General features: G+C 49.3%; 3 protein-coding genes across 7 annotated transcripts; 1 reads left to right on the top strand and 2 right to left on the bottom strand.

Moving 5' to 3' along the window:
- Nucleotides 1-1,021: 1,021 nt before the first annotated feature.
- Nucleotides 1,022-4,177, bottom strand: polr2f (RNA polymerase II, I and III subunit F). Its single transcript, XM_056604919.1, has 5 exons — nucleotides 4,021-4,177; nucleotides 3,456-3,525; nucleotides 2,866-2,996; nucleotides 2,368-2,439; nucleotides 1,022-1,599 (listed from the first exon to the last, which is right to left on the bottom strand). The coding sequence occupies exons 1-5, from the start codon at nucleotides 4,038-4,040 to the stop codon at nucleotides 1,509-1,511; spliced, it is 384 nt and encodes a 127-aa protein (XP_056460894.1). The 5' UTR covers nucleotides 4,041-4,177; the 3' UTR covers nucleotides 1,022-1,508.
- A 116-nt stretch (nucleotides 4,178-4,293) lies between these two features.
- On the bottom strand, nucleotides 4,294-10,980 carry LOC130398376 (MICAL-like protein 1). 4 transcript variants are annotated; one of them, XM_056604916.1, is made up of 14 exons: nucleotides 10,898-10,980; nucleotides 10,707-10,798; nucleotides 10,410-10,506; nucleotides 9,785-9,921; nucleotides 9,083-9,466; nucleotides 8,937-8,982; nucleotides 7,208-8,584; nucleotides 6,842-6,946; nucleotides 6,298-6,424; nucleotides 5,812-5,902; nucleotides 5,638-5,711; nucleotides 5,222-5,336; nucleotides 4,916-4,959; nucleotides 4,294-4,650 (listed from the first exon to the last, which is right to left on the bottom strand). In XM_056604916.1, the coding sequence occupies exons 7-14, from the start codon at nucleotides 8,018-8,020 to the stop codon at nucleotides 4,541-4,543; spliced, it is 1,479 nt and encodes a 492-aa protein (XP_056460891.1). In that variant the 5' UTR covers nucleotides 8,021-8,584; nucleotides 8,937-8,982; nucleotides 9,083-9,466; nucleotides 9,785-9,921; nucleotides 10,410-10,506; nucleotides 10,707-10,798; nucleotides 10,898-10,980; the 3' UTR covers nucleotides 4,294-4,540. The 4 variants fall into 4 exon arrangements, with proteins under 4 accessions (XP_056460891.1, XP_056460890.1, XP_056460893.1 ...); XM_056604915.1 differs by having other exon boundaries at nucleotides 10,707-10,923; XM_056604918.1 differs by having other exon boundaries at nucleotides 6,298-6,385; nucleotides 10,707-10,923.
- Nucleotides 10,981-11,206: 226 nt separating this feature from the next.
- On the top strand, nucleotides 11,207-23,858 carry LOC130398350 (ADP-ribosylation factor-binding protein GGA1-like). 2 transcript variants are annotated; one of them, XM_056604913.1, is made up of 18 exons: nucleotides 11,207-11,396; nucleotides 12,116-12,200; nucleotides 12,989-13,064; nucleotides 13,372-13,470; nucleotides 13,890-14,013; nucleotides 14,467-14,567; nucleotides 14,665-14,745; nucleotides 16,744-16,884; nucleotides 17,117-17,198; nucleotides 17,436-17,549; nucleotides 17,931-18,077; nucleotides 18,433-18,506; nucleotides 18,906-19,111; nucleotides 21,145-21,180; nucleotides 21,353-21,564; nucleotides 22,579-22,748; nucleotides 23,099-23,209; nucleotides 23,702-23,858. In XM_056604913.1, the coding sequence occupies exons 1-18, from the start codon at nucleotides 11,351-11,353 to the stop codon at nucleotides 23,810-23,812; spliced, it is 2,016 nt and encodes a 671-aa protein (XP_056460888.1). In that variant the 5' UTR covers nucleotides 11,207-11,350; the 3' UTR covers nucleotides 23,813-23,858. The 2 variants fall into 2 exon arrangements, with proteins under 2 accessions (XP_056460888.1, XP_056460889.1); XM_056604914.1 differs by lacking the exon at nucleotides 21,145-21,180.
- The last annotated feature ends 1,176 nt before the right edge of the window (nucleotides 23,859-25,034 follow it).

Below are 25,034 nucleotides of genomic sequence, written 5' to 3'. Positions count from 1 at the left end.
ACAGTGACGGACGCGACCGATATGACGAGCCAGTTCAATACCGCATTGTAAGATGTTTGTCCCCTACAGGCTTCCATCATATCTTCAAAGTCTTCCCTTTTGATTTAAGGGCAGAACATGTGCCCGTAGTGGTGAGCAGTAGGAAAAGAACGAGCATTACATTGGCAGAGACAAAGCCTTGGGTTGACGCTGAGAGAACCAGACAGGCCCAGAGTTAAACAAGACTACTTATTAACATAGTGGCCACACTGGTTGGTAGAATTGATAACCATGACAACTTAACGTGTTATTTTCAGTACTACAGCGACCAGAGACACGCGTGAACGTTGGTTTTAGGCCGGTCGGGTGTTCATGTGAATGATAGCTCTCTCATTAGCCGAGCAGGGCTAAATAGTTTGCATTTATACAGCGCTTTTGTAACCAGTGGCAACTCAAAGCACTCTACCAATATTGCCACACCGATGGCGGTGTCGACGACACAGGGCCACAGCCAGCTCGTCGGGAGCAGTCAGGGTGAGGTGTCTTGCTCAGGGACATCTCGACCCTCCACCATTAGGAGCGTGGGATCAAACTAGCAACCATCCGGTTACCAGCCAACCCGCTCTACCTCATGAGCCACCTCATGCCACCCCCGTCCAGACATGACTTCCATTGTGCATGCCGAAGCACAGGACCTCCACACCAGGACCCTCTCTGGGTGTGTTTCGCATGAGATGTCAGACGGGGACACCGAAACACCAAACACGAGGCCGAGCCGACCCCACCATAGCGATCCGTCTTGGACTGACACCCACGGGGAACGAGATGATCTGCTCTCTCATCTCTGCCACAGCTTTAAGATCGCCATCTGGCGGTCTGAGACCCGGCCATGGTTATATTTGAATATAAAAACAACTGACACTCATACTCTCACATGCACAGGACTTCTGAAAAGCACCCTTCGCTGACAAACAGGCTTTTGACTGCAAAAGAAAACCCTCGCTTTCACAGAGATCAAAGCCCTTTGATTCGGTCAGAGACGCATGAAGGGGGAATGGTTCATGTACAAAAGAATTTATTCACAATAATAAAATAGTTTGATCACAAGAATCAATCTTTTTTTCTTCTTCAAAACAATAGTCACTACACTGTCGGAAAGACAGTGAGGTCATCACAAACACTAACATGTCGAGTGTGTTGAGACGCCCCCTGGTGGTGCTTCAGTGTAACACAGCTGTAAAATACGTATTTAAGTAGTGGGAAAAGTTCAACTTAAACTGTTTACGGTTAGGAGGTCTTCAAAACCTCACAGTAAATAATACAGATAAAACAACAAAAGGTTGTCAGAGCAAAATATCGTTAAATTAACGTTTGAACAATTGCACCGGAGCAGCCTTCCTAGGTGTGGTCTGTGAAGGAGATGCAGCTCTGGCTACACTTAGCTCCATGTCACTACACCTACACCCCCCCTCCCGGTGGGGTGGGGGAGGTACCAGGAGGGGCCCGTGGCGCGGATGTCGGTCGGAGCTCTAGTCTGTGATGATGAGCTCGTCGCAGCCCCAGTCCTCGTAGCTGTTGTCAGGGAGGTAGCGGCGGATGATGATGGGGATCTTCCTGCACCTGTCAGGGAACCAAAAAAGTGAAGTCTTTATTCACGGGCCAAACTGAGTTCTTCAGTATTTGGCTAGTTAACTCTGGTTCAAGATTGCCTCGTTCATGTGTTGAGCGCCACCTGGGGGATCAATGAAGTAGTGACGGTGGGAGCAGGGAGATAATTTTAGACTGCCTTATTTATTCATTAAAATATCGATGTTTGGGGCAATATTTCCAATATCATAATTTTCAATATTTGTATCTATAAATGTATTTTTGGCGTCAGCGTATCGATTCTCGTAACGCACAAAAAAGGGGGACGATATATCGCCTTTCGCTATATTGTACCACCCCTAATCAGCACCTTCTCATCGCATGACATCGTACAGAGACAGACAGGGGTGCCGTCGACCACAACAGATATTCTCACAGAGGATATCACTCACTCAAGGCGGAGAGATGGCTATGGTATTTCTAACAGTTTACAAACAAATCATTAAATTAAATCTGAGTGTCAGCACTTTTAAGGAGCAGGGTTAGCAGTCTTGCTCAAGGATTCCTATTGGTTAGACTGCGGAGAAGGCGGCACAAACATACGACCGAGCTACGAGTATTCTGGACTATTCTGCTGCCCCAACTGGACATTTTGCAACACAACAAGGAGGGACGATGCCAAATACTATTTATCACATTTATAACACACACACACACACACACACACACACACACACACACACACACACACACACACACACACACGCACACGCAGACACACAGTGGTCCCCTCTTACTCACTTGAGCTCCTTCATGGCGATCTGCAGGGGGTCCGTCTCTCCCTCAAGCTCCACCATGACCGGAGCGCACATCCTGTGAGGAACACACCACACCACACCAGGCTTCAGCTCAGTCAGGACTCATGACGCCAGTAGGCTTCCGACTGTATTTACCTGATCATTTACATACCAGTATTCATATGGGGTTTTACACAGTTAAATACTTAAGACACTTATATTGACAGAGAGGTGAGGAGAGTTTAGCCTTCAAGGCATGTTTCGTTAAACTATTTCACTTTTGATCTGGTCTTATTTTTTTTTGAATTAGTCTAACCAGTCAAAACAGTTATATAACAGAGAGGTGAGGAGAGTTAAGCTTTCAAGTTATGTTTCGCAAGACGGCTAATATTTTCCTCAACCAAAAGGGACGATACCGGTAATTCAACATCAGTGTGTACAACATCATAAACTCCGGACAAGGTATGAATGAGCTACTTGTTGAAGATGGAGTCCCACTCACGCTATCTGCAGGGCCCGGGTCCCCAGCACCCTGGCTCGCTCGTACTTGGTCATGTAGACGGTGGTGATCCTCTTGGCGTTCGCCCCGCTGCCGCTCCCAGCCGGCAGGACCGCCACGTTCTCCCGGTCCTCCTGCACCAAGCACGGACAGGGTCGTCAGTACATTGATGGATCGATGGTGATCTCTATGGTGATCTCATTGAGGTGGCAGTTGTACAAAACTGAAATGGACTGCATTTATACAGCTCTTTTCTAACCAGTGGCCACTCAAACCGCTTTACAATATTGCCTAACATTCACCCATTCATTCACACACTGTCACCGACCGCGGAGTCAACCGTGCAAGGCGCCAGCCAGCTCGTCAGGAGCGGTTAGGGTGAGGCGTCTCACTCAGGGACACCTCGACACGCTGGGAGGAGCCGGGGATCGAACTAGCAACCTTCCGTCGAGCCAACCCGCTCTACCTCTTGACCTACACCCCGCCCCCTTCGTGTGGCTATGAAGCCCATCGATGGCATCATGAGGTGAATAAGTAACGTGAACAACTCCTGCTCTGAAACACTTATAAAAGGAGGCATAAAGGAGACGCACGTCTTCTGGGTTCTCCAGATCATCCAGTCCTTCATCTTCCTCTCCTTCGTCGAAATCCCCATCATCGAAGCTGCAATACAGAAGCAAAGACAACGACACCATCGTCCCAGAGTTAAACAAGACTACTTATTAACCTAGTGGCCACACTGGTCGGTAGAATTGAAGTAGTACAATACAGTTGCGAACACCACTTGTGATACTCATTAGTACAATACACGCAAACACACACACATAATTGTTTGTGTGTATATATATATATATATATATATATATATATATACAAACAATTAACAGTTTATATTATATTCTCTATAATGAAGCACTTAAAAAGGTAGATGGCCGCTTTGCTTATTGTATGTTTTTTAATGTATCCTTGCGATTCTCGCACTTTTGGGTAACATGATTATTTTATCGATTATTGTAGGTGTCTTTGGCCAAGAGTAATCTAAATAAATATGCGATGTTAGGTGAACACATCAACACACTGTCCTGTCCACTCGAACCCACGTTACTGTGAGGCTTCTTAAACTTCCGCATTTCTGATCCAGGATCGGTCGGTACTCACTTGTCTTCGTTGTCTGACATGATGATGTGAAATAATCGACAATAGGTCTTTTGGTAGACTTATTTCCTGGCTTAATTACAGAGTGATGTGTTTCCCTGTATGCTGGACTTGCTTTCAGGACTTCCGGTGCAGGCGCTGCAACTCTGTATTACGTCCGTAGACTCCTGAGAACCTCTCTTAATGGTTCCGCTTGGTGCGCAGTTCCTCAACAAATTCTACATTCATTCATGAGCATTCATTTCTGAAAATATTTATTGAATAAATAGTGCAGAAAAGTACTGAAACTGTGGGCATATTTTGAATGCATACATTTTATTTAATAAATTGCATTCTCTATACCGCTAAGTATGATTTGGATGAGGACCATTATTATTTTGGTCATGAGGACAAAACTGCTTAAAAATGCAGTGTTGTATCTCCACATAACTGAAATCCCCGATGATGGAAATATTGAATGGATCACGTATGATTATTCTCTTAAAGTGCAGAACACAGTCAGGTGTTCTGGACATATTTCAGTTCAGTTCTTCTTGTCCTTGGATTCTTGGGCGCCTAGCATCCGAAACACTTTCATGGGCTTGAACTTTCCTTTGGATTTCTTCAGCTCACTGAGTCCCCTTTTCTGGAATTCTGAAAACAAACATGCAGCAAAGACCACTGTTATAAATATAACAATCGTAAAATAAAGGTTTCTATCTTTTATTTAGAGGTATGCCATTTGTAGCACATGTCAACATCACTTGATAAAGATCACCCTGAATGTCACTGGATTTGTGGCAAAAATGTATTTTGGCATGCTAGTTCAAAATCTGACTCAGAGATATGAACACACTGGCATTGACTCAGAGTAGTCAGCTGTATGTAGCATAACCCTTATAAACATAATTCAGCCCACCTTGGTCTTTCATGGCTCCCAGCACAGAATCGTCTTCTTTTTCCCTGGAAAGAAAAACAACACCTTCACAATAGTTTCTCCGCACCCATTGCATACATTTTATATTAGGTCTTAATATTGTACATATTTTATTCCTAGGTCCTTTATTATTCATATAAGTTTACTGTTATTTTTTAATGTGCAAACTTACCGTTAAATACAACAGTTTCATTCAGATGTCACTTTCACTTGAGTACTAAAACATGAAGTCGCTTTCACTTTCAAGTGACTGCCTCAGTAAAACAGCTAAGTGTTAAGTGGGGTCACCTCTGGCGGTCTTCATCCAGGCTGCTGATGATCGCGTTGCGCTGCTCAATGACGGCCACCAGATCCTCCATCATCTTCTGCTCCTGGGCCTCTTCCTCAGCACTCCACTCACTCTCTGTCCAACACACACACACAGTCCAACACACACACACACACACACACACACACACACACACACACACACACACACACACACACACACACACACACACACACACACACACACACACACACACACACAATTTAAACGGTGACCCTATCTAAAGGAACGCATCAGGAAAAGACTGCTACCTGCTACCGGGAGATGACCTGTTTTAATGTACTTAGTTGTATAATATTCAGTAACTACAGTACAAGTCAGTCAGACAGACAGTTAGACATGGACGTCAGCTACAGGTGAGGGCGGAGCGTCTCACCTGGTTTGATGAGCAGACATCGAAGCTTGTACTCCAGGTCAGCTTGCCTCTCCTCCAGCGTCTTCTGCTCTGTCCTGGAAACACAGCCACATAGAACACACACAAACCCTTCAGCCACCACACACAACCCCTCAGTGAGTGGTCCCGGTTTGATGAGCCATGTTTGTTACTTACAGTTGGGTGATCTCCGCCTCTCTGCGTAACAGCGTCTGTTTCTCCTGGATCAGAGCCATCCAGTCCGTCAGCATGGCCTCCTCTTCCTTTTCTTTAGATTCCATATAGACAATTATTAATAAAAGGCCTGCTATTTTGTCAGCATAAACACATTTATTTGTCAAGCCCTTTTTGTTACTTTGAGCAACTTCTTTAGCACATTTGACTAGAACACAAACTAAACATTGAAACCCATAAAATAATATATAGATATTTAAAGTAACTATAAAACAAATATATAAAGTTGTCTTTAAAATTTCCCTTAGCAGAATTACTTTATCTCATGCTGCACTTCTGTTAGTAACCAGTGGTACCATCTAAAGCCCCAGTACTTCAACGCCCTCCTACCCACTACAATATACTATACGGGGAGTGGCTCTAGTAGCTCAGATGCTAGGGCCTTCTGGTGGAAAAGTCCCTGGTTTGACTACACACTATAAAACACACTATTTCTGCAGTCTCTCAGCTTGCTCTCCAGCTGCGCGCCGCACGACTCCAGCTCCTCCAGTCGCGCGCTGACCTCTCCCAGCTCCCCCTGCAGGTCGTCAGTGGGAACGCATGCATCAGTTCGTACCTGAAATCATTCCTTTAACCGTTATTACTCCGTACAAATGGGACACACACATGCATTAAAAAACAAACTAGAACAAAACGTGTCTTTAGGAAAATAAAAGTGTTTGTTCTCTTAAATAGTGCTTTATAGATTAAAAATTAGCAGTACGATTTAAATTACTTGAGTTTTATCTGTTAGAAGTAACTTAGCCATCCAGCAGCTATTGGGGAGTGAAATGCTCTGTGAGAATAACAGTTGAGAAATTTCGATTTTAGACCGCTCTTGTTTCATTTCTGACACAAACAGGGCATCTCTTTTGAGTGCTTTGTCCTTAAAGTGTCTTTATGCATGCTTTGATCCACATTAAAAACCTGAAACACAAGTCCGGAACCCGGAGGTGATAGGTGGATGTAAATGTGATGAACACACTCCGCCTACCTTCCTCTTGATTGGTGGAAAGCCGTAGCCTGGAGCCTGCGGGCGGCTGGAGAGGGAGGCCTGCATCGTGTTGGATCGAGGAACCGCAGGACTTGAGTCGGGTCCCTACCAACATAGTCCACACAATAACATTAAACACATCAAAAAATGACAAATCGTTAGCAATTCATTATCAAACGAATAACCACACACACTTTGTAGTCCTTCTACTCTATGAACAACTTTGTTCGAATGACTAAGTAGAAAAGTGCACTCTCTCCCGCCCAATGGGAGCATCCATTTTATTTGGCTTATACACATATAAAATCAGGAAGATAATGTCACTCCCTTAGGAGGCCAGGCCGGGCTTCTGCACACATCTCTCACCTCGCTCAGGGACAGAGTCGTCCTGCCCTTCTTCAGGCCAGAGAAGATGGCCGGCACGGAGAAGCTCTTGGGGATGGAGGAGAGTCCAGGGGTTGCGACAAACACACCTGCGCATGCAGACTCCATCAAGCCCCCCACAGCAGGGCACTCACCCACGCCCGGTACCTCAGGACTGTCTCCAATGTCCGCTGAACGGCCCTGTCCGACAAAACTAGCCACATCAACGCCTCTAGATAAGCCACCCAAGTTGTCAGACTGCGTTAAGTCTGGTTTGCCAAGCCTGCCGCCTACAGCAGGAAGATGAGAAGAACCAAGTGGATTAGCACCAGGTAGTCCGCTACTCAAAGGGCCACCCGCTAATCCAGGACTACTTGATAGAGCCATCAAGGTAGCTTGTCCCGCCGCCTCAGGCAACCCCTGTTCGATAGCTAAACCAGATAATCCCATTGGTACCTCAATGGGAGCAGGTAGACCTCTTTGGGCTGTTATATCCGCTCCCCTATCAATGGGCAATCCACATAAAGCATTCCCCAAGTCTGGTACCCCAGGAACCTCGCAACCTATGTCTGCAAAACTCCCTAGTCCTCCAGAACTAGCCGGAGCAGGTGGTGTGTACCCACTAGCTGAGCCACGGAGGTTAATCGTTCCTGCAAAGTCTGGCCTCCCATGCCCGCCTGCTGTGCCTGCCCCACCACCCATGGCCCCTGCCTCTGGCACAGTCAGAGAACCAGGTGGATGAGCTCCTCCTACCGGTCCGCTCAGAGGGCCATCCTGGGTTGAGCTACCCAAACCAGGAGCGTTTGAGGAATCCATCGAGGCCGGTGCAATGACATGCACCCCAAGTCCACTCGCCAAACGCACTGTCTGAGCTAACAAGGGAGTGTCTCCAAGCCCTTCAGGTAAACCTGCTGCTGCTGGAGATCCCCAGGCCTATCCTGGTTACTTCCACCCAGACCAGGGGAGCTGTCAGTCAGAGCCGGCGGATCTTCACAAGGGGGTTTCTCTGATGGCGAGGCTATGCTACTAGTACTGGCTACATTAACCGCATTCGACCTATCCGTTGAGCTCGGCTGGCCCGCAACATCCGACTTTTCTTTGGGGGGACTGGGGGCTTTCCTCGATTGGCTGGTGGGCTCGGAGCGCTTGGTTTGATTGGCTGGCTGTTTAGAAGCCTTTCGTCCAGCGATGTAGTTAGCCACCTTGTGGGCTTCGGCAAAGGGGTTGGGCGGGGCGACCCTGGCCTTGAACCATCCTCTGTGGTGGCCGGGCAGAGAGCTGGCCCATGGAGGGGTGAATGGAGACGGTGCAGGAGGAAGCTGGGTCCAGGGACCTGGATGGACCATGGTCATCCAAGGGTGCCGGCTTTTAGCTTTCAGGCTAGCGCAGCAAGGAAATGGGCGGGAAGGCCAGGATTAAGGTGCATAATAGGATGTAGTTAGTAGACGATAAACAATTTCTCATCACTTTGTTTTTCAGGAAAAGGTATAAGGTCCTGCCCCCTCCAGGTTGGCTGAAGGGGGGTATCAGAGACCATTCAGACTCTTTTATTCCTTTTACTTATTATTTATTCTCACTTTATTTTATTCTACTCACACAAATAAAGATGACTGGACTCCCGCAATCAGATAATCACTGAGTTGGAAATATAAACTTTAAAAACTTTTGATTTCATTTAAATGTATTTCCTAAAAAACACGGTCTAAACAATAACAAATGTATAACTGCTTACGTGGGATGAGGAGGGGTTGTAGGTTGGTTTGGATGGGATGAATTATCTGTACAGAAGGAAAGATAAAAAGGCAAACGTTGAGTTTGAGCATCCACATTAAATGTACACTGAGTCTCCAGCGTCCGGCTCACAGGTGGCCCACCCACCTGGAGGAGGCGGGATCCCTCTGGGGGGTCTTTTGGTCCTGGGGGCGGGAACTGGAGGTGCGGTAACGGGAGGTGCGGTAACGGGAGGCGCGGTAACGGGAGCCGTGGTAACGGGAGGTGTGGTAACGGGAGGCGTGGTAACGGGAGGCATGGTAGCCGGAGGCATGGTAACGGGAGGCCCGGGAACGGGAGGCGCTGGCGGCTTCGACATGCTTGACGTCGTTATGGCGACGACCCTCCACGGTGGGTTCCGGGCGATAACGGGAGTTTAACTCGCAACCTTCCCCGTGCGATGTAAACTCCGGGCCCGCGATCCACAATGTCTCCTCAGTGGCTGTCCGCAAAACTGTGGTAGGAGTTGACCTCTTCACCTTGACCTTTGACCTGAGAGGACGCAGATTATTACTGATGTTTATAAAAAGTAATTACAGTGAATACAGATAAATGTATTCACTGATACATGATATAATCATTCAGGAGCAGGCAGGCAAGATGCCTACATGCAGGCTGTTGTCAGTTGGAATAAATTCCAGGTCCTTTCATTCCTCATAATTGTTCTAACAGAGTAAGGTAATGCTTGATGCACAAGAAAAGTAATGACCCTAATCCTTTCGAGTTAAAAAACAACCCAACCAAAACGAATTGCTTGCTTCAAAATAAAAGTCCCCTTTGGTTATCATCCGATCTCTTTCTGTGTTTTACCTGAAGTGTGGTGGCCGTCTATCCGCAAGGTTCTCCAGGGGGTCCTGCTCAGCAGAGCGTCCGTCGGCTCTATGGGAGGGAGCGGTCTGGCAGGTTCCAGAGCTCCGAGGAGGAGGAGACAGCCTGGTGTGTTGACACTGGGAGTGGAAGCGTTTACCCAGGAGCAACATTTTAATTTTCAATTATGCATTTTCCTTGGTTGATGTACTATAAATGCTTGCAAAGTTGACATGCTCTTGTTTCATGTATAAATATCCTTCTAAATATATCATATCAAACCGAGTTGGCCATCTTCATTACATAACTATTGCTCAGTGACATGGGGGGAGGGGGGGGTCTTAATTTGCTTGCCCATCACAAGGTCTGTGCACGGCCCTGCTGATTAGATTAAACAGAACCTGAGACCCTTTCTAATATAATTTAATGGGATCAGGATCTCCTCTGTGTAACTCTTGAGCTGAAGCACTACATTCAGCTATACAGAGTTGAAGTGACGTGTAAGGATTCACACAAACCGTTGTTCATGCATTATACACTAGATATGCATGCAAAACCAGTGCCATAGACTACAGAAATCCGGGTTTAGTTCGGAATTGAGGGTTCAGGGGTCAGATGGTCCACTTACGGTAGATATGGTCTGTGGGTCTGGATTGTTGACCAGAAGAAAGCCGGACCGCCAGCGGGTCCATCTCCTGAGGGGGATTAGTCATCATGAGATTAACCTGCAGACAGAGAGCAATGCATTGATGGGTTCAGGGGTCGCGGTGTTGGTAAACAACACCACCTCCTTGAGAGATGGTCGCAGAACGTTAAAAACTCCTCTTCATGTCTCAATAACAGTCAAGTCTCCAGAAAACGGTGCACCGGTGGTCGACTTTCTCGCCCTTAATACAAATTTACTGGGATTTAAACGACCGCTCACTAGAAAAAGTCCGTTGCACGGTGGTTTGTCCACAACTCTGCTGAAGCCATGCTGAACACCGTCTTCCTCAAATCCATTAACACATGAGAATCCTAGAGAGACATGCATCGAAAAACATATTACATATCCATTGAATGGGCCAGCCTGCAGTATCAACAAGTCCGTTACTTCGTATCGGCTGCACACTTGACCTGTGGCTCTGCAGCTCCCAGCGGCCGGCTACATGCACGGCCGCGGTGACCCGTGTCTGCCGCTAGAGGGAGACACATTTCAGGGCCTCTATAATTAGATAGAGAGGTCCTCCTGTTGCCTCTGCTCTGTCAAGTTTATTTTGAACGGTGGTGTGGCTCATTACTCCAGATCTTCTGAATGTTGTCCAAATTATTTACCAAGGTCCAAAATAGTTTCAGTGTTCAGTGTAATATAAGACGTTTTTTTTTATTGATTAAGTGATTTCATTGAATATAGGGTAACATAATAGATTCAATATAATCGGTTGATCTCCTGTGTCGAGTCACCAGAAGTCATCATCCACCAATTTGACACCGGTCTCAGATCCTGTCTGTCCAGGACGCGCTTCGTCAGCGCGTTCAGGTGATGGCCCAAATCTCGCGAGAACATCCAGGTTAACACAGATCCCGTCAATGATGGCTACACCGCCGGACGCCGAGAGTTTGGAGTCTCGCATTAGTGAGTATTTTAAACTACAACAACACCCGACAACCGTCCCTTAAGACACTAAAGTGTACAAACTGTTCGCCTTTGAACGGCTACCCATAAACGAGATAACGAGCGCTAAGACTGCCCACTATCCTCCCCGCCAGACTGCTAAAGAGCTAGCTTGCCTCTTAGCTTGTTGTGCTAGACAGCTGTCAACATAGCCCAGAGCAGGCGTTAGCAGGGCAGGGAGACATGGCATCAGAGGCATGGCTCCTCTACTGGGCCACTTATATACGGACACTCATAGGCAGGCTAGCTCCATTGTACTGTACATGGGGATGCGTGAGTCTTATCTGTAGGGTTCTGGGGATTGTCTATGTGTTGTGTCTATCTGTGTGTCTATGTTGTGTCTATGTGTTAGGTCCTGGGGCTGGTCTATGTGTTGGGTGCTGGGGGTTGTCTATGTGTTTTGTCTATGTGTTGTGTATATGTGGCGTGTCTATGTGCTGTGTCTATGGTGTTTCTATGGTGCTGGGGGGTTACATGGCACTATGGTGTCAGATTCTATGAAGCAAGCAACTTGACATTCAGTAAATCAGATTGCTTTTTAATAAAGTAATCTGAAATCCTCAACATTTGCGTCTTAGTGTAGAGATGACCAGTGCATGGGTAGGAAATGTCCCTTAGCGGCATCACAGTGGCGCCTTTGTCTGCCCTGCGGTATCATATTTTTTCTCCCATTATGACAGACAAAGCCACGAACCCTCTGAACAAGGACACGGACTGGGGGAGCATCCATGCCTTCTGCGATCAGCTCAACGGCGACCTGGAAGGGTGAGGGCGGGCCACTTCCAACTGTGGATGATGTACTGTGTTTCTGATTCGTGAGGAGTTTATGGTTCTGGGGAGGTTTGACAGCCTTCACGTCTGTTAACAAAGTGTTAACAGACTGCTTCTTAACAAAGTGTTTATGAAGATAAGACAACCCTGTTTTAATCCTGTGATAGGAATTCAGGTGTTGCAGAAGGATAGAACAGGAAATGTGCAGGCCAAGGCATAACAACAAAAACAGAAATATCCATATACACCGTTTCTGGCCAAAGTGGCCTATGCATACTTGCTTGGTGGTATATATATTTGTAGCTAATTCATTTCATGCTCCCTCGATTGTTTTCAACAGATAATATTAATCCGGGCTCTATAAAGGAAATGACAATCCATTTCTATGACTCATCTTGCCACCTCTGCACACCCACACTGCTGTGCTTATAGTCCCTGTATTATTTGAAACGCTACCACACTTGATTTTATTTTGTCTCTGCTCCTACGGCTCGAGGCTGTGGTTGTGGAGTTCACCTTCCTTATTTCACTCACTGTCACGTGTGATGGATGCAGACTGTCTGGAAATACCCGATTATCACCTAGTTACACAACCGGCTATGACGGAGCTAACTGGGCCTCCTGCATCAATGAACCCTATCTAACAGTAGCTCAATCGTGTGTGTGTGTGTGTGTGTGTGTGTGTGTGTGTGTGTGTGTGTGTGTGTGTGTGTGTGTGTGTGTGTGTGTGTGTGTGTGTGTGTGTGTGTGTGTGTGTGTGTGTGTGTGTGTGTGTGTGTCAGACCTCAGCTGGCCACCCGACTCCTGGCCCACAAGATCCAGTCTCCCCAGGAGTGGGAGTCCATGCAGGCCCTGCTGGTGAGTGCTGGTGCTAGGGGGGGGGGGGGGGGGTCTGTCTGAGTTGGGTCCTGGAGGTCTCATGTCATATAGCGTAGAATTAACACTGCCAGGGTTGTGGGTTTCTATAGAGTGTGTGGCTCAGTTTTATATTTGTCTAAATTAGTCATGCTTGTGTTTTTGTTATTTGTACCTTTTATTCCTGGTGGGGCCTCTTGGACCAGATCAATATTGTAAATAAGAAACTGTTCTTAATGTTTTATCTGGAAAAATAAAGGTTAAAAAAAAAACACACCGGGTGTGTGTCTGTTGTGCGTCTGTCCTGCAGGTCCTGGAGAGGTGCATGAAGGCCTGTGGGAAGCGCTTCCACAGCGAGGTGGGCAAGTTCCGCTTCCTCAACGAGCTCATCAAGGTGGTGTCGCCCAAGGTAAGGCGCATGCACATGCACACAGACGCACGCAGACACAGTCGCGGGAAAACGCACGCACGCACGAGTACACACGCGCACAGTTATGTTGACACCCTATGTTCTGTGTAGTGTTATTGAATTGTCTTTTATATGGTGTCATTAACAAGTATGTTTTATATAAGAACACAGAATCAAAATGCATACACATGATTCAAGATACAAAAAAATACAAAACATAGACGTAGAGCAGGATAAAACACACAACGGAAGCTACATCGTGAAAACATGAGGTCAGGTTTACATGAGGTCAGGTTTAGCGCCCCTGTCGTGTCACAAGCCCCATGTTTGACCCCTGACCCCCCTGGCGACCCGAGTACCTGGGCTTGGGGTCCCCATGAGCCCCATGGTTGACCTCTGACCCCCCCTGAACCCCCCAGTACCTGGGCTCGCGGTCCCCAGAGCCGGTGAAGCAGAAGGTTCTGGAGCTCATCTACAGCTGGACCCTGGGGCTGCCCGACGAGGCCAAGATCCTGGACGCCTACCAGATGCTGAAGAAACAGGGTCAGACGCGCACACACGCAGACGCACAAACAGACATTTGTGGGCATTTAAGATACATCCGTACCTTCACGACAAGACACAGGCTCACAACAAGCAGGTCTGATTGGATGAAGTTAAGGTGATGAGCTATGAATGTAACAAATTCAACCACAACAGCTTTGCTACATTGTTAAATGGCATGTTAAGTTCTTAGCATGTGGGCTGCAACTGTAGTGACTCCCACAGCAGTCAGCTAGGTATGTTAAAGTAAAGAGCAAATGGGGAGGCAGCCAATAGGAAGCCAGCACTCCTGGGTCTAGTTGAGCCAGAAAGTGAAGCATCAGCTTAGAAATTGTTAAAACAAGTTTTAAGTGTTTTGTACCATTTTGTGATAATCTTCTTCTTCTTCTCCTTCTCCTTCTCCTTCTCCTTATTCTCCTTCTTAACCTCCTCCTCCTCCTCCTCCTCCTCCAGGTATCGTCAAGCAGGACCCCGAGCTACCCCCTGACAAGATGCTGAACCCGCCCCCTCCCAGACCCAAGAACGCCATCTTTGAGGACGAAGAGAAATCCAAAGTCAGTCAGTCTCCCCTCTCCCCTCTCCCCGCCCTCTCCCTATCTGAACCTCTGGTGCTTCACAGAGGGTCTCACCTCTCTCCCATTGGCTGTCCAGATGCTGTCCCACCTCCTGACCAGCACGCACCCAGACGACCTGAAGGCGGCCAACAAGCTCATCAAAGAGATGGTTCTAGAGGTGAGCTCTCCGCCGTCTGGGTAGCCTAACGCAGAGTGGACAGGTCCTGGATAGATCAGTCTACCAGCCTCCCCAGTGGACTGAAGCAAACGTCGCTCATCTATCCAGCACACATCTAGGTGGACACGCCCCCTTGTGATGTCAGAAGGGGCAGATTTTCAAAACGGCTTGGAATGGCTAATCACGCTCACACCTGGTGGCGTGTCCTGGGACCTTTTAAGTCCCAAGCAGAAGGTGATGGGAGGTCCATCCCCAAGTCTGCCTGTAAGCATCCAACAGAAGGTAGCTAAGTCCATTGTGGTTTATAGACACAGAGAGGTAACAGAGAGAAATCATGCAGGTTTATCTGCACACCGTTAAACATGACTCTGTGCTGATTGTGGATCAGTTCCTCTAACGCTGGGATCATACTACAAAATGCAGAACCGATTCCAACACAGTTTTGCCTTCTCAGACCTTCAGTCGGTGTCCGGTGTGTCCTCCTTGACCTCTGAACTCTGTCACGGGTGTTTGTGAACCGCAAGACATCCGATCTGGCTGTCGTATCCTGTGTAGCCGGACAAAGATGGTCTGTTGTATCTCCCACGACGTGGACACGTCTAGTGTGCCTCTAGGCCAAGTCTTGGCAAGACTTGATGAGGCAATAATTGCCTGAATTGATTATTGTGAACATTGTGAAAGACCAAAATGACGTAGGGTCTGAACCTGGCTTAAGTCCCCTTGCTCCTTGAAGACCCAAGTAAAGAGCAGTTCAAAGTAGGGTTGGTCGAAAATGTAAAATATTCTTGACCGACCACCGAGCCTAATTAACCGGTTAATGCCGGTTAACCGATCAGATTCAAATGTGCAATTTGAAATAACAGCCATTTCGAGCCGCGCCTGCCGCCTGCTATTTCGTAACTCATCTCTCTACCGTTCTGCCTCCGACTCACACACAAACACTCTCCGAGTGAGAGGCAGTGGCTCTAACTGCGGCACGACCTGTGTTTGAATTGAAACACGAGGCATGCTTACTGCAAGTTGACCGTGTGTAGAGAGACGGGGCCAATCGGAAGAGGGCATTTGAAACATTGCCGCGGCTCATTTAAGAAAATTACAGCTGCGAAGAGACGCCGCTTGTTTAGTTTGGGGGAGACGGAAAAATCTAGTGTGAGGGATCATTTTTTTCACTTCACACAAAAAGATCTTGGAATGAGATGGCTAACTGTAGTCTTATAAAGTTTAGTCTACTGTCCATAATAATTTAGAGATCATATTCTCCGCCGCTCGCATGCGGGAATAATAAAGACTTGACGAGAAATTAAACAGTGGGCTAGAGTCGCGGTGTCCGTCCAACTTCTAATAAGTCACCTCATCTGATCATCTTTTTGTGTGAGGTGAAACCAACACACACTCCACAGTCCACACTGACCCCAATTTTTTTTTAAGCCACAAGATTGATCGGTTAACGTTGATACGGTCAACCATCGGTCAAACGGTCATCGGTTAACGTCCCTAGTTCAAAGTGAAAGAGTTTTCTGCGTGAGGGTGTAGGTTGGCCATGAGTCAACGAGAGAATGGGATTAAGCGTTTCTTTATGGAGAGAAAATGGCGTCTTCTCTCTTCTATTGTCATTTGGAGTTTTCTTTCCTTTCCTGGTGTAACGGGAGCCCTGCTCCCTTTCGTCTCCCTCCCTCCTGTCCCTCCCATCTCTTTCCCCTGGGTAGATGATCTGTTCTGCCTATTTATGTCAGCCTCTATCTCTGCCTGCTTCTCTCTCGCTCTCGCTCTCTCTCTCGCTCTCTCCCTAGCTCTCTCTCTCTGTCTGCCTCCCCCCTCTCTCCTTCTCACCCCTCCCTCTCGGCCTGTCTCCCCCCTCTCTCTCTCTGTCTGTGTGTCCCCCCCCCCTCTCTCTCCCCCTCCCTTGGGGGCAGTGGTACCCTAGTTTTGTCTTTCATTGTTGCTGGGCTCATATTTCGTGTGTGTGTGTGCGTGTGTGTCTGTCTGTCTGTCTCCCAGGACCAGCGGCAGGTGGAGAAGGTGTCCAAGCGGGTGAGCACCATCGAGGAGGTGAAGGAGAGCGTGGGGCTGCTGTCCCAACTGCTGCAGGAGTACCATCCCGCCGCCCCCAGCACGCCGGGCAACGCAGAGCTGCTGCAGGTACACACACACACACACACACACACACACACACACACACACACACACACACACACACACACACACACACAGAGCAACGCAGAGCTGCTGCAGGTACACTCACACATAGAGACACAGATGCACACAAGTTTTTTTGTGTGGGTGAGCTGCGTTATGTTCACATGCATCTGTGTGTGTGTTACTTTGAGTTGCTGTGTATAGATTGTAACCTATTGTGTGTGTGCGCGTGTAGGACCTGTATCAGCGCTGTGAGAAGATGCGTCCCACTCTGTTCCGTCTGGCCAGCGACACGGAGGACAACGACGAGGCCCTGGGTGAGTGGGGACCAGTGTGTCCAGGCTACTGGGTAGACTGGGGGGCTGACCTGTCCGTCACATGTCTGGGTGGACACGCCCACATGTGATGTCACTAGAGGGTTGGATTTGTAACGGCACGTCTCGGGTCGTGGCGAGCGAGGCTCATCTTGACCTCTGACCCGGTCTGTCCTCTTTGACCTCTGACCCGGTGGGTCCTCCTCGACCTCTGACCTCTGACCCGGTCTGTCCCCTCAGCGGAGATCCTGCAGGCCAACGACAGCCTGACGCAGGTCATCAACCAGTACAAGCTGCAAGTCAGGGGGGAGGAGGTCAACGGAAACACAGCGGGGGACGCACACAGACAGACAGGTACCCTCACACTCACACACACACACACACACACAACATAACACACAGACACACAGGTAAACACACACACACACAACGCACACACACAGACGTACAGGTAAGGACACGCACACACACACATAGGTATGGACCCAGTACACGCAACACAAGACCGGTACGAACACACACAGCACAACACACAGACACACAGGTACGGGGACACACACACACAGGTACGCACACACACACACGCACAGACACACAGGTACGGACACACACCACACAACACTGACACACGGGTACGGACATACAGACGCACAGACACACAGGTACAGACACATACAACACAATACACAGACACTGTGCTTGAGAGTTCACTGACCTCGATCCTATTGGTCGCAGGGGGGAGTACGGCGCTGCTCGACCTATCAGGCTTGGACACGTCGCCTCAGTCTCCGCCCTCGTTCCCAGAGTTCCCCTCCCCCACAGACGCCTTCCACGCCCCCGAGACGGGCATCAGTCTCCTTGACGATGAACTCATGTCGCTAGGTAACAGCATAACCTCTGACCTCTATATGATATTGACTGATCAAAACAAACTTTAAAATGAGCTTTTAAATGTAGCTATGTGAGTCCGATTGAGGATTATTTTAAACTAAACTTTTTTGATTGTTCTTTTATGTTATTGCAGTTTTATATAAAGATATAACTTCATTGATCCCAGTTGGGTATATCGAGTGTCACAGCAGAAAGTACAAGACATTAATAAGACTTGAAAGTATAAAAAACGATTTAAATACGTACACAGAAAATGTTTGTAGTGCCACACATGAAGTTAATTTGATTGATTGATTGACGGTACTCAGGATGACAGACCGTACTAATCCCGGGTTGTGACCCCCAGGGTTGAGTGAAGGCACCCACACGTCGAACGCCCCCTCCCAGCCCGAGGACTCGACCGCCTGGGACTCCTTCCAGGTCAGAGGTCACCGCTCCGGTTTTTCAGAGGATCTTTAGGGTTGCACCATCTGACCTCATGTACCATTAATGTGCACAAATGTAGTGATGTTTTACTAAGGATCAATCAGTTGGGTTGGGGGAGCGGTAGTTTAGTGGCTATTGTGTTTGATGTACAAATCCATATTTGCTTACAACCGCTCCGTTTATTTTAGTTATTTTACAAAGGTCGTTATCTTTAGGCGCCAATCAAAATGTCTCTGGACGCAATCAGCTAGACCGATCGAGAATATAAATAAACACACCTCTACTGCTAAACGGAGGGAGGTCAGCCGTTCCATAATTTAACACAACAGAACGACCGTGACGGTCTATGTCCACAGTGAGAGCCGTCTGACCTCTCCCTCCGTCTCCCTCCAGTCGTCTGACAGCATAGAAGCAGACATCCCGGCAGCCCCCAGCCTCCTGAGCCCAGACCCGCCCTCACACACACACCTGCCTCCCTCCGGCCCCGCCCCCGCCGGCTCTAGCTCCGCCCCCTCTACCTCCGCCCTGGACGAGCTGGACCTGCTGGGGAAGACGCTCCTCCAGCAGTCCCTCCCCCCCGACAGCCTGCATGTCAAATGGTAATCACCGCGGTCACTCACGAGGACCAGGTCACATGTTGTTCACAGCTGTTACTAACGAGGTTCAGGTCACGTGGTAATCACCGCTGTCACTAACGAGGACCAGGTCACATGTTGTTCACAGCTGTTACTAACGAGGTTCAGGTCACGTGCTAATCACAGCTGTCACTAACGAGGACCAGGTCACATGGTGTTCACCTGTAACTAACGAGGTTCAGGGCACATGGTAATCACACCTGTTGCTAACGAGGGCCGGGGTCACATGGTGTTCACAGCTGTTACTAACGAGGTTCAGGTCATATGGTAATCACAGCTGTCACTAATGAGGTTCACATGCCTGATAGGCGTAACGAAGTGTCTGCGAAAAAAATAAATAAAAAATAATCAGGTTTGCGTTGATCGGACACAAAAATTTAAAAAGTAAAAATCAGGTTTGCGTGATCTGAACGCGTGTGAACACGCGTTCAGATCAAAAGCAACGGGGCGGCACGACTCCATAAAAATCAACATATCGTTCAACACACGTTCCAGACGTCGTCTGGAACGCATCTATACATTGACTTTGTATGGAGTCGCTTTTGGTGTGAACGCGGCTTGAGAGGCGCTTTCACTATACTCTCTCTACTTTTCACTCTAGCGTCACTCCACATGGGAATGTGTTTTGTGTTTACCTATAGTAGCCTACAGTATGATCAGAGAGCCTATTGAGAAGGATAAAGGATCTCTGGTATGATCACTAGCCGCGTTTACATGGACACATCTGATCCGAATAGAAGTGGAAGAACAGCTCAATCGGAATACAATTCTCTGATCGGAATATAATTCTGTGCGGAATAGAGGTTTAGTCCGCTATAATCTACATGTATACACTTATTCCGATTAGTTTTAGGTGGGTGCGGCTACTTTTTAACTGAGCAGCTGCAGTAGTTCGCAATTGGTCCACTCCGTCGGTACTTTTATGCACACCGAACTTGACCGCTGTCAAGGAAAGTGGATTTCTTTCCTGATTCACGTCTTTCTTATCACTTTTGTTTTGTTTTGGCAAGGAGCCGTGTAATAAGCGGGATAATGTATAGAACGTCACCGGTGATTATGGAAAATAATACCCTTCAGGGCGAGGCAAGACAACGCTTCGCGTCGGGGTCCGGTTCGCCCTGTCTGGGCTTATTTTCCTGATAATGACCGGCGTTCTGTACAACATTATCCCTTACATACATCATATAAGTCCAGACCAACATAACGGTTGTGCCCGAGAGACATACAAACGTACGTTTACCACTGTTGTAAATGCCATATATACAGTACATTCAGGATCCCAAGAGCTCTGGGGCTCTACACAAAGATGCTACTGTAATATAGGCTTATATTGGGATGTTCATCTCTTAATGTTGTCCATTTATTTCCACAAAATTCACCAGAATCTATAATTTAAGGGTCTATTTATCAAAATGTTCTCCCAGGGGAACATACCCCTTGGTCCCGCTTGACTATTATGTTGATCAGGGCATATATCTTGGCTTAGGGGCCCGCTAACCTCCCAGGGAAAAAGGTTCAGGCTCAGGATTTTTTTTCTACTATCACCCCTGGGTTCAGGTCATATGGTGTTCACAGCTGTCACTAACGAGGTGGAGGTCATATGGTATTCACATGGTCACATGGTGTTAAAAGCTCTAACCAGGATCAGGTCACATATTCACCTGTTACTAACGAGGATCAGGTCACATGGTAATCACACCTATTACTAACGAGGTTCAGGTCACATTGTGTTCACCTGTCACTAACGAGGTTGAGGTCATATGGTATTCACATGGTCACATGGTGTTCACACGTCTTACTAACGATGATCAGATCACATGGCCTAGTCTGTGGGGCATGTATCTATTGACCGTAATAAGTGAAGCAGATGTTTTCCCGCTTTGATCACCGAATATTTAACGAATTTGAATATTGGATTACAAAAAGATCTAAAAAAACGTGTGCAATTCACTTGCATGGTTAATATGCATGGACGTAATACTGTTGGGATTCCCCAGGGGGTCGCAAGAAGGCTGGAACAACGACAAGAGAAGGTAATGCCACGTGGCTTTGTACCTTCAGTGTAAGATGCTTTGCAACAGAGCATCTGCTTAGTGACCGTAGTGGAAGTACCGTAGTACCGTAGTACCCATCAGCTCAGTATAATGGACAGCGTTCCAGCGGTGAGGTGACGCTCCACGTCTCCGGCTTGTCTTTGTGCTCCAGGGACCGGCAGCAGGTCAAGCCCACCCTCAGAGACCTCCAGAGCAAGTCCGGCTCCAACATGACGCCCAGCCCCATCCCGGCCTTCTGCGCCGAGCAGCCTGGGCCTCTCCTGAGCGCTCAGCCCAGCCTCGGGCCCGCCCTGCTGGACTCGCCGCCGGCCCCGGAGGTCACCCTGAAGAATGTATTCGTGCCTCTAGAGTCTATTCGGCCGAGTAAGTCCCAGTTGACCTACCCCGGGTACCGAGAGGTGGAGAGCCCAGCTCACCACGGGAGGCGGGGATTTGAAGGGAGGGTGTGGTCCTTAGAACAGCGAGGAGGAACGCTTTCCTCTGCTGTGGTCTCTTTTTCAGTAGTTTGACATGAGACAAATCCCCTCAGGAACTATTTACACAAAAAAAGCAGTTTGGAAAGCACAAAAGTGAAAAGAATAGAGCAACTCCTCACTCCCTCCTCCTCCTCACTTCCTCCTCCTCCTCACTCCCTCTTCCTCCTCCTCCTCACTCCCTCTTCCTCCTCCTCTTCCTCACTCCCTCTTCCTCCTCCTCCTCACTCCCTCTTCCTCCTCACTCCCTCTTCCTCCTCCTCACTCCTTCTTCCTCCCCACTCTGTCTCACTCCCTCTTCCTCCTCCTCCTCCTTACTCCCTCTTCCTCCTCCTCCTCCACCTCCTCACTCCCTCTTCCTCCTCCTCCACCTCCTCACTCCCTCTTCTTCCTCCTCCTCCTCACTCCCTCTTCTTCCTCCTCCTCCTTACTTCCCGCTCCCTCTTCGTCCTCCTCACTCCCTCTCTTCTTCCTCCTCCTCACTCCCTCTTCTTCCTCCTCCTCCTCACTCCCTCTTCTTCCTCCTCCTCCTTACTCCCTCTCCTCTTCTTCCTCCTCACTCCCTCTCTTCTTCCTCCTCCTCACTCCCTCTCCTCCTCCACCTCACTCCCTCTCTTCTTCCTCCTCCTCACTCCCTCTTCTACCTCCTCCTTCTCACTCCCTCTTCCTCCTCCTCCACCTCCTCACTCCCTCTCCTCCTCCACCTCCTCACTCCCTCTCTTCTTCCTCCTCCTCACTCCCTCTTCTTCCTCCTCCTCACTCCCTCTTCTTCCTCCTCCTCCTCCACACTACCTCTGCTTCCTCCACCTCCTCACTCCCTCTTCTCTTCCTCCTCCTCCTCCTCCTCCTCACTCCCTCTCCTCCTCCTCCCCCTCCCCCCCCCCCCCCTCCCTCCCCCCTCCAGGCAGCCTCCTGCCTGTGACGGTGTTTGACGGCCACAGCCTGCGGGTGCTGTTCCACTTCGCCCGGGACCCCCCTGCAGAGCGGCCTGACGTGCTGGTGGTCATCCTGTCCATGCTGTCCTCCGCCCCGCTGCCCGTCACGCACATCAGCCTGGAGGTCACCACGCCCAAGGTCAGCCCCCCGCAAGGGTCACGGGGCACTCTGCCTTTTGTTGTCAGCCTCTCTGTCTGTCTGTCTGTCTGTCTCCCCCCCTCTCTGTCGGTCTCCTCTGTCTGTCTCCCCCCACTCTGTCTGTCTTGTCTGTCTGTCTCCCCCCTCTCTCTCTCTCTGTCTGTCTGTCACCCCCCCTCTCTGTCTGTCTGTCTGTCTGTCTGTCTGTCTGTCTGTCTGTCTGTCTGTCTGTCTGTCTGTCTGTCTGTCTGTCTGTCTGTCTGTCTGTGTCTGTCTGTCTGTCTGTCTCCCTCCCCCCTCTCTGTCTTTCTCTCTGTCTCTCTCTGGTTGACTGGTCTCCTCCCTCTCAGTGTATGGCGGTGAAGCTGCAGCCCCCCTCGGGGACAGATCTCCCGGCCTTCAACCCCCTGCTGCCCCCCGCCGCCGTCACCCAGGTGCTGCTGCTGGCCAACCCCGACAAGGTGAGCTACGCACACGCAGGCACACACCCACACACACCCCCACACACACACACACACAGTGACGCACACAGTCAAAAACTGACACTTGCACACAGTGACCCACACACACACACACACACACTCACGCAGTGACGCACAAGTCAAATACTGACGCACACACACAGTGACGCACACAGTCAAACACTGACTCTTGTACACACAGTGACACACACAGTCAAACACTGTCGCACACCAACAGCCCCGCAAAGACAATCACCTGGGGTTGAACTTGTATAGAACTCTGTGCTCAAATGAACGGAGGTAATATCTCCGCTCAGAACTGGGTGTTCATCTGGCCCCTGGTCTGACCTCGATGACCGTAGACCAGAGGACGACCAGGCGGGCGGGGCGGTGCTCGTAGTTCGACCTCCCTAGGGAGGAGACATGGCTCCAGGTAGCAGGCGTGTAACCCCCCCCCCCCCCCCCCCCCCCCCCCCCCCGTCTCTGTTCCAGGAGAAGGCCAGCCTGCAGTACACTCTGAGCTTCACCCTGGGAGGGCAGCGGCACGCCGAGAGGGGCACCGTGGACCAGTTCCCCCCCGCCGACACCTGGGGCGCCCTATAGCGCCCCAACCCCCCCCGGACAGACTCTCTCTGCTTCCTCAGTGACTCTTTAGACCACAGGTCACCCTCTGCAGGACCCCCCCCCCCCCCCCCCCCCCCCCGGCAGTCTCTCTGCTTCCTCAGTGGCTCTTTGATTAAAACACTCCTCATTCGACACTCTTCTTTCTCCTCTTCTCCTTCCTTCCGTGATGCCGGTCGCTCTCTCCTCCTCCTCGTCCGACCGCATCTTGTTCCTGTGAATCTGGGTTCTTGTGTTCCTGCTCTGTTTCCGTGTGACGGGTCGATGCGGAGATGGAAACAGGGGGGGGGGGGGGGGGGGGGGGGGTGTAGGGATTCTCCTGTTGTGTTGAATCATGTGTGTGTGGTTTTAACCGGCCCATCTCCATAGTTACAGTAAACACTACTGTTTATCTGCACGCCGGTCCTGTCCTGAACTCCAGTCCTCCGCATCACTCCAGCGTTGCAACAGAGAGGGGGAAACAAGCTCAGATTCTTCACTTCTCTTGAGTTTCTCCTGCTGGCCTGTGAGGGATGAATATCAACTAAATCAATTTTTGGGGAAAAAAGACACTAACGACTAGTAAAGGTTCCCGTGTCTGGACGAGCAGATGACCCTGGTGAGGTTCATTCTGCCATGTGTGCCTGTGTTGAAGTTTCACTTCAGTTCTTTGGTTTCTCGTTAATCGTCGTGCTGCCACCCGAAACCTGGGTCACCCCCCGACCCCTCCCCGATCCCGACTCCTCCCCATCGTCACAGCGCCCACAACGGTCGTTTTACCGGTTGAGATCTGAAGCGCCCGCCAGAATCATCAGTTTACAGTGAAACACTGTCCCCATCTCCCCTCCTCCGGACCCCCTGGCCTAGTCTACAGGCCAGTGGTTCCTACGGTTCCCCAGGTGTGGTTCCTCTGGTGTGGTTCCTCTGGTTCCCCTGGTCTGGTTCCTCTAGTTCCTCTGGTTCATCTAGTTCCCCTGGTCTGGTTCCTCTAGTTCCCCTGGTCTGGTTCCTCTAGTTCCCCATGTCTGGTTCCTCTAGTTCCCCTGGCCTGGTTCCTCTAGTTCCTCTGGTTCCCCTGGTCTGGTTCCTCTGGTTCCCCTGGTCTGGTTCCTCTGGTTCCTCTAGTTCCCCTGGTCTGGTCTGCATGCCGGTCCTCTGATCACATTCCTTGTACATACCAGCAGGGGTGGAGCGGTGCACTAATAATATATATACATCAAGGAAA

This window comes from Gadus chalcogrammus, chromosome 2 (assembly GCF_026213295.1).
Source record: "Gadus chalcogrammus isolate NIFS_2021 chromosome 2, NIFS_Gcha_1.0, whole genome shotgun sequence".
Lineage (NCBI taxonomy): Eukaryota > Metazoa > Chordata > Actinopteri > Gadiformes > Gadidae > Gadus > Gadus chalcogrammus.
Note: the sequence above shows the minus strand (reverse complement) of the source record. Positions and strands in the feature narration are given on the sequence as shown.

What these genes read in the sequence shown, in the direction of transcription:
- polr2f (XM_056604919.1), bottom strand. Translation starts at nt 4,040, where the DNA reads ATGTCAGACAACGAAGACAA. An exon ending in ATCTGGAGAACCCAGAAGAC is followed by an intron (nt 2,997 to 3,455) that starts GTGCGTCTCCTT and finishes TGCTTGGTGCAG; the next exon opens with GAGGACCGGGAGAACGTGGC. An exon ending in ACCCGGGCCCTGCAGATAGC is followed by an intron (nt 2,440 to 2,865) that starts GTGAGTGGGACT and finishes TGTTCCTCACAG; the next exon opens with GATGTGCGCTCCGGTCATGG.
- LOC130398376 (XM_056604916.1), bottom strand. Translation starts at nt 8,020, where the DNA reads ATGGATTCCTCAAACGCTCCTGGTTTGGGTAGCTCAACCCAGGATGGC. An exon ending in GAGGCGGAGATCACCCAACT is followed by an intron (nt 5,712 to 5,811) that starts GTAAGTAACAAA and finishes CTGTGTTTCCAG; the next exon opens with GACAGAGCAGAAGACGCTGG. An exon ending in ATGTCTGCTCATCAAACCAG is followed by an intron (nt 5,337 to 5,637) that starts GTGAGACGCTCC and finishes TGTGTTGGACAG; the next exon opens with AGAGTGAGTGGAGTGCTGAG.
- LOC130398350 (XM_056604913.1), top strand. Translation starts at nt 11,351, where the DNA reads ATGATGGCTACACCGCCGGACGCCGAGAGTTTGGAGTCTCGCATTA. An exon ending in CTCAACGGCGACCTGGAAGG is followed by an intron (nt 12,201 to 12,988) that starts GTGAGGGCGGGC and finishes TGTGTGTGTCAG; the next exon opens with ACCTCAGCTGGCCACCCGAC. An exon ending in GCAACGCAGAGCTGCTGCAG is followed by an intron (nt 16,885 to 17,116) that starts GTACACACACAC and finishes GTGCGCGTGTAG; the next exon opens with GACCTGTATCAGCGCTGTGA.